This window comes from Acanthochromis polyacanthus, chromosome 23, assembly GCF_021347895.1.
Source record: "Acanthochromis polyacanthus isolate Apoly-LR-REF ecotype Palm Island chromosome 23, KAUST_Apoly_ChrSc, whole genome shotgun sequence".
Taxonomy (NCBI): Eukaryota; Metazoa; Chordata; class Actinopteri; family Pomacentridae; genus Acanthochromis; species Acanthochromis polyacanthus.
Genome location: NC_067135.1, coordinates 2577805 through 2586114, shown reverse-complemented (window position 1 = coordinate 2586114; position 8310 = coordinate 2577805). Strand labels below are relative to the sequence as shown.

General features: G+C 44.8%; 1 protein-coding gene across 1 annotated transcript; it reads left to right on the top strand.

Moving 5' to 3' along the window:
- Nucleotides 1–6872, top strand: paqr9 (progestin and adipoQ receptor family member 9). Its single transcript, XM_022203476.2, has one exon. The coding sequence runs from the start codon at nucleotides 914–916 to the stop codon at nucleotides 2072–2074; it is 1161 nt and encodes a 386-aa protein (XP_022059168.2). The 5' UTR covers nucleotides 1–913; the 3' UTR covers nucleotides 2075–6872.
- Nucleotides 6873–8310: the final 1438 nt, after the last annotated feature.

The following is an 8310-nucleotide window of genomic DNA, read 5'->3' as shown; positions in this document are numbered from 1 at the left end:
TTTTAAAAATACATGCCTGTGAGAATAGTGCACGGAATTAATCAGTAAATCATATTTGAGTTTCATTTCGGTTCAGTTGTATCCATTTCTTTTTGCAGGAAGTGTTGCGTCACAACTTGTTTTCTTTTGAAACTCTAACCGGAAGTACGGCGCTGCATCGTATCTGACTTGACGCTGGTACCTGTCAGATGGTCTCCGGTTCTCTCCAGTGTCGCTGACATGCCGGCTGCCGTCAGCCTCACGGGGCTCCGTCAGTCCGCTAGTCTTCTCCCGTGAAACGTCCGCACCGGCTCCCGGTTAGAAATCAGCATTTTTTTAATCGTGACGTCGCTTTGGAGGACTGAACACCGGCACTTTGGGCTTTTTTCTGCCTCCGATCTGGTGGGATTTTATTCTCTGCAGCGTCAGAATGAACTGAGCTTAAGAAGCAGAAACAACGGGAGGACTGGAGCCTGCGGCGGGCTGATATAACGGCCAGAGTGACCTACATACCGGCAGCTTAACGGACGCATCTCTGCTGGATGGAGACTCCAGAGAGAAGCTGTAACCTTGTGACAGCCAGAAGTGACCTTCAGTTTTAATCTGCTGCTGCACAACTATGTCCAACAAGACACGTGAATGTGGCTGACGAGCAAAGGCTGCATCCATGCAAAATAAGGGAACAACAGAGATAAGCTTTCCGTTTGGCTGACCTTTGGATGGGTTCAAAGAGGAAACCAGAAGGGAAAAATTAACCTGATGAGGCCTGCAGTCAAAGTCAGGAACTTGTAGATGCCTTATCAACTCAACAGACTGTCTGGTAATGATTATGAATTATGCTGTGATCAGATATAAAATCAAGCAATACAAACTGCTTCGCAAAGAAACAAACTCAGACCAAATAGACGTTTCTGGCCGTTAATCCAGCAGCATTATGATTCTGAACTGTGCTCAGCAGTTACCTCTCCTGAGGCACACCGATGTGCCACCTCGGGTCATAGAGAACTTCATCCTGACAGGCTACCGCTTCCCAAACTACAGCCTGAGGGACTGCTTGATGTCCGCCTTCAGGCCCACCAACGAAACGGGGAACTTCTGGACTCACTTCCTTCCAGTTTTCGTCTTCTTCTACTACTTCGTGGAGGTGTTCGGTTGGGAAGGTGCGCCCGGCGGTGAAACCCCGTTCTTCTATCCGTTGTGGAACTATTTCATCGGGGTGTTCTGTCTCCTGATGGCCAGCAGCATGGCCCACCTGCTCAACTCCATGTCTCTGGTGGTCAGAGAAGTTTGCTTCTTTGTGGATTACGGCACCATCAGCGTCTACACGGTGGGCTCATCGCTGGCGTACTACTACTACATACATCCTCGGGCAGGGATACTGGAGACAAGAGGCCACAACAGCTCCCATACGGACCTGAAACAGGAACCTTCAGGGACTCCTACGTCATCCTATGCAATCCCAGAGTTCAGTGTGTTCTTTGAGATCTTCTACATCCCGTCTGCTTGTATCGTAGCAATAATTTGCGTCCTGTCCTGCTGCAACACTCGCCAGAGGTGGAGGCGGCATCGCTACATCATCCGTACGCTGGTGTTTCTCCTCCCGTTCCTCGTCTCTTCCACACCGGTCTTCTACCGCCTCCTCACCAGGTCACCTTATTCCGCCGCCTCCTCCTCCTTTGATGCTTCCACCTCCATGCCCAGCTTCTTCTACCGCCACTGTCTCTGGCTACTGGTGTCGGCCGCCTTCAACATCAGCAAGTTCCCCGAGCGTCTGGCCCCGGGTCGCTTCGACATCTGGGGCCACAGCCACCAGTGGTTCCACTGCTGCACCTTCCTGTCCATCCTCGACGAGCTCCACATGATCAAGGCGGAGGTGAGGGCCATCCTGCTGAGCCCGACGCTGCTGCTGCCGCCCAACACCGTGGCCCGCCTGCCCGGACCTACCGCCGCCTCCACCTACGGGGTGATGCTCCTCCTCCAGACCACCATCGTCTCCATCATCATGTGGTTCTCCTGGCATGCCAACTGCATCTACGGACCCCAGAGAGACCAGCTGGAGAAGGAACACCCCAAGAAACACCTGAAATGCCACTGATCACCGATTTTTCTACCATCTCAACTGTGAAGGAAGATTTGCACATGAGCCATGCCACAAAGCAAAGCGCACAAAATGAAAAATATTCCTCTGCTGATTCCAAGTCCCTCGTACGTTCCGGCCCTCGTTGGGAGTGTTTTCAAGCTTTCATGAGGGGAAATTGGGGACAACGGGAGATGAAAGGATTATATTCTGAGCTCACCACAGGGTGGCTGTCTGCTTGAGTGGATATTGAAAGTCCTTGCCAGTTTTTTTCCCCGGCATGTTCCAACAGGATGTCGGAACGGTGGGGATAATCACTACCTCTCGGGGCTGTGCACTTGAGGACAGAGGAAAGGTGTAGGAGAACTCCATACAACATCAGTGGGACCATGTCCAGAAGTTTCAGATGAATTATCAGCTGTTAGATCCTTTTATCTCTTGCACCTCCCTTCCTCTGGCCCTCAGTATCTTTTGAATTCCCTCAGCTGTGGCTTCCATTGATCCCATTGTGCTTCTGAGCTTCGTTCACCAAACCTGCACTTCCTTAATCTTGCACCAATAGCCACATGCAGTCTCGCTTCCTCCTTCTTTCTAAGCGACCCTTGCAGCAGGAAGTGGTGCAACAACAGAAACAGCCCAGAACTCGTCTTGGTTTAACAGTAAAGCACTTTCAGAGGGGTCGGTTAAACTCCCCCCGCCATTAAAAGCCATGCTCACTTTCAGCACTTAAGGGATGCATAATGTTTTAAAGCATATAATGACTTCCTGCTGGGTTATTTAGTGAATGCTTCTGCTGTTTGTGTGGTTTGCTGATGACTAGTTCTGCCTAGATTAAGTTCACGCCGCTTAAAGGGATTTCGCTCAAATTAAATGTGACGATCTTATGTTTGTCTTATCAGTATAAATAATGTACTGTATATTTCTGCTGCACATAGGAATGGCATTTTCACATCTTTTTGCTGTTTCGATGCCCGTATTGTGGGCGTAGAGGAAACAAAGGCAATGAAACCAGGGCCTGCTGTATTGCTGATGCTTTTTACGTCATGTGATGTGCAGCAAAAAGCCATAGGTTTGGAGAAGTGGTAGTTGAATTAATGGAAGAACTGTCGTTCTTCAGCATCAGGCACTTGCTGGAAATATTTGCACTTTGACAGATCAGGTTAAAAGTTCATCTGGCAGTTTGTACCTCTCAAGTAAGACTATTACATTCGAGTCAGAGATTTTATCCTTTAAAAAAAAACAAAATCTTCAGAGGCACATTTAAGCACTATTCTGTACTTTTTTCAGATTCCAGTACAGTTTTTACAAGAGACTTTTATTTTTGTGCCCATATGATAAAAATACAATCTTTTGAGAATTTTAGTTTGAAATGGTCTACGAAACTTTTAGAAAAGTATTGTTTTTCTGCAGCATCGTCATAGATTGTATGGACGAAGCCTCCACGTCGGAAAAGATCTTTATAATGGCCAGCAGGGGGCGACTGTTTCTGTTGACAAAAATAAGTGAGATTGTATAGAAGTGAATAAGGAAAACGACCCGACTTGTCACTTAAAGCTGCTGTCCGGAGTTTGAATCACAGCGTCTCCCAAAACACTGTTGGTCCCTCCCTCTGATTTCGCCCCTTTATTTGTGCACGTGTGCAGTACATGAGAGAAGTGCCCGGAGTGCTGCAGCATCTCGCCTGTTTTGCTGTTTTCCCCTCTTCTACGTTTAGTACATTTAGTAAATAATAAATGCTGTATTGAGTCTAACTTGTCCCAATACCAAAATAACATGAATCTGCTAGGACGAACGAGTAAAGTTTCAATATGTGATTGCACTCGTGTATCCCTCTCGATGACGTTGTTTATCAAACTTAGTGCATTTACGCGTGTATATGTGTTACATTGTTTATTTCTATCTAGAGTTCAGAATTGCATGACTCCTCTGACGAAGAGTATGTCCCAGACGCCCCAACATCTTCCTCCAGAGGTCGGGCATCTAAACGAAGCCGTCAGGCGGGCTATGGAGGCCGTGGTCGGGGAGCGACGCGAGCACCCCGAGCCAAAAAACGTCCTGCAGTCTCTTGGCCTGACAAGCCGTGGGACTGGTAACTTTTCTGGAAGTTGCTGAGCCCTGATGCTCTCTCCTCCACAAGCAAAACAAATGTGTGCGCGGTTGCGTAGTGCGTAGCTCCCGCACCTCTGCATGGGCTTGCTTGCTGTGCGCGTAACCGTTGATTGACAGCATGACAAAGCGGAAGCTCGAACTTGATTGGCTGGCTGCCGACCAGTGCTTTTTGGAACACGGGGGTCTATGAGAGGAAGGCGGAGCTCATGAATACATTTTCATATCGCGTCATACTAACATATTATAGTATCGAACTAGACTAACACATTTAAGCTTTGTTAAACAATGATACATAAATTGAAAACAAACGAGAACTCCGGACACGAGCTTTAAATTGCCATCTCATTGAACAGTTTCCTAATGAGTTTAATGTCTCAGTTTCACTTTTCCTTTAATGTCGCATGATGTTCGTTGTCTAAATGATTTCTTCTTTTAGAGAAACATGCCGAGAACTAAAATGCAGTCCTCAAACCAATTGGTGACGTCATGGTGGCTACATCCATCTATTATATACAGAAATATAGTGCGTTAAATACAATCAAACAAAGTATATAGCCTGAAATGTCCTTTTTTAGAAAATACGTCCCTATTGGTAATCGAAAAAACAAAAGACATAACTTAGTAAATGGGTCAAATCTGCTTTTTATGGTGCAATATCTTCTCGACCATTTGGACAAAAGCATTTATTGGCCTGTTGTGTCTGATGATCAGGAATTTATTATTTCAGAGGAACAAATGCTCAACTCTGTCACTCGAATGTAATAGCGGTAAAACTGAATTTACGAGACCGTATAAATGCTAACCGCACAGAAAAGAAGCTGCTTTTTCGGCTTTGGATTGCATGAACTGAAGTTTAGCGTTACTGCTAGCAACTATTTCTGTGCTGTGTGGTCATATCCTGTTTCCTGTGGGAGTCTTTTGGTTTTAGCATCCTGATACCAAACCCAAACCTGAGTGTTGCTGCTTCAAACTCAGGACAGGTTTGGGTTTGGTTGGTGTAAGGATCGTTTAGAGACGGAAGAAAGAGCCAGAGTGTTGCATTAGGAAACAAGTAATCGATGAATTAAGGTCAAGATGTAGCCTTCTTGGCATGTGTAGGATGTCCTACATGAAAAGAAAAGCATGTATATTGGTGGAGACGTGAATACAGGGGGTCCTCGGTTTACAACGTTGGATTGAAAATGGTGGAACTAGATGACGAGCAGAGCGGATGAATACGTCGTTATGCGGTGCTATCAGACAGCTGTTTCCATTCTCTGGTTGTACTCCACCTTGGATTGTGCTACATTCACTAACTTTTTGCCCTTCATTACGGCTCCCAGAGTAAGTCAGACTCTTCTGATGCTTGGAAGAAAAGGAAAGCCGTCTCCATGGAAGTGAAATTGGATAAAATGAAACATTCACCGCAGGGTGAAACACCGATCTGATCGATATCATGATGCACGTAACAGCTTCGTTTGCGTTTTCACTGGAGTTCCGATTTCAGGCGATAATCGACTTGCATCACGCCGTAAGAACGGAACTCCTACGTAAGTCGAAGACCTCCTGTGATGGGCATTACGTGGTCCATACAGTCCATAGAAATGTTAGTCTGACTCAACAGTTCTGTGGCGTTGCATTTCTCTGGTTAGCTGAGGTTTCCACAGAGACTTTGTACCAATGAAGGAGCAGAAAACAGGATTTTCTGCTGAGTTTCTTTTGCACACTGACCGTGACTGTCAGCGTTTGGATGGAGATGTGTTTGATAGGATGTGTGTTTTCTCCGTCATGTCCTGATGTCGTCCAGTTGTTAGAGCTGGTTAATGTGTTGACGACTTCCTGATTAATCGATTAGTTGTTTCTGTAAAAATGCCAGAAAATTGTGAAAAATGTCCATCAGTGTTCTCGAATGTCCAGTTTAGTGTCACAAATCTGACTCATTCCAGCTTCTTTTTCTTTACTCAAACCAATTAATCAAATTTTGATTAGTTTAATAGTTGACGGCTAATCGATTAATCGTGCAGCTCTACCTGTCCTACAGTCTTTCCCTTTAAACTTCAAGCTCTTACTTGTGTGTCACGTGCATTTTGATGGTATATCAATGTTGGTCACTGTCTAATTTTAGAAACAATGTACTAAATCCTGCACCTTTAGCTGCGTTCACTTGCACACAAGAAAAAAAAAGATGAGTTGTTGGTTTTGTGCGACACTGGAATGAGTAGAGAGGGACCACGCTGAGTGATTGTGATGATCATACCGTTTCTGGTGCACTTTAAAGCTGTTCCTTTAAAAGGGTCAATCCTGCGGTACTGTATTATTTCAACACATTTCAGGTCTAGGTAGTGCTTTCTAATGATGAGAGATTCATCAGATAATGATGTTTCTACCTCAATACAGCTTCTGTATAGCTGTCGCTGAGAAGAACCATCGCTGAAACGTTTTATCCCCTCTCTAGGCTGTCAGACTTGAATCCATTAATGTTTAAGCAGTGTTCAGTATGTGAATGTTTGACCCGTAGACTACTGGATCTGACCTAGAGAAGTACTCAGGGGTGACTGAAAGAACGACTAATACATTATTTACACGTGCATTTCATTATGAACTACTAGAGGGGGATGATTAGAGAAAAAGTGAAAACCCTCCTATATGTTTAACGGATTTATCAAATAGCACTGATCACATGTATCATTTGAGTTGTACTGAATAAATTGCACAGAGATCCATCATAGTTGTGGCTGTTCATTTCACTGTGCAGAGGTTATAATTAGAACACTTGTTATTTTGTGGCGTTTTTGTTAGCGGTCCAAGCTAGGCTAACATCTGCACCCGTCGTGAGGCTATGTTGACGTGTTCCTCTGATCAAAGTTCAGCTGCAGACAGTCTCTAAACCGCTCAGTGTTTTCTGATGCAGACTTTTAGACTCAGTAAATTGTAGTCAGTGGCTCCAAAGTTTTCAATAATTCAAATGTTTTCAAATGACTTCCTCTCCCTGCACCGATTTGCAAGTCCAGCGTGACTTCATCCGAGCCCGAGGCCTGCCGTGTTGCTCAGTAACGTGTTCTGTAAGCGGACTGGATGCTGTGCAGCGTTTATGCATGTGTGCAACACGTGCAGCTGGCGTTTAACGTCAAGCCTCACCCCTCCCCCACTCTGGCTTTTTCCATCCCTCTGTCTCTTTTTACTCAAAGCCACAAACAAACGGCGGTGAAACCTGAGCCACAGACAGGATCTTTTAGCAGAGCTACAGGGAAACCGATGGGAGTGTTTAATGGAGCAGTCATTGAAGAGTGGAGGCTGCTGGGTCAAATTAGTAAGGGGGGGAAATGCTCAAAGCAACAAAGTGCAGCAATGAGGACAATAGTTTCATTCAGCAGATGCTTTTGTCCAAAGCGACAATAGATACAACAAACAAGCATCTAATCAGGAGAAAACAACCTGATTAAGAGTCATAAAACAACCGTCTCACATGAACACATGAAGCCAACAGATCTGCCATCTTTCCAGGTCGCTAACTAGTCGTATTCTGCTGCAATAGTTTAATGGCAACTACTGGAGAGTGATGCTACCTCTTTAGTACGATGGACCAACTCTTAAAGCTAGTCTTTCTGCAAATTCATAATTTCCACATGAATTTCGAAGTGTACACCCAATTCTATATTATGCATAAACTGATAGCATTCGTCAGTTTCCCATGCAGACCGTTGCAACCAACAAGACTCCGTGCATATTTCTACAAGGCTAGCTGGGATTCTCCACTTCTTCACTACATACAGCAACTGCTTAGAGATTACATGGACAAACAGTGTAATGCTAGCCAAAGGCTGGAATCATGGACAGCTTTTCTGATTGAAAGCTACAAAAATAAGCCAAAAACTGAGACCATTTACAGACCAGACACATAAAATATTCGGTGAGAAGAGTAACCGAGTCTAAAGTCAGGAACAATAAAAAATTAAAGGCAGGATGATGATGATGGGGTTCCCTACCAGACAGAGATAATCTTTCCTGTTTTAGTATCATTTACTCTTTTAGTACGTAGTTGGTTTTCAAGTTTTAAAAAGCAAAACAAAGAGTTCAGAATTTCCCTCTGGATTAATAAAGCAAGCATCCATCTTCAAAAATCAGCCCAAATAATCTAATTTCTCAGAGCAAGAGACCAAAAACAA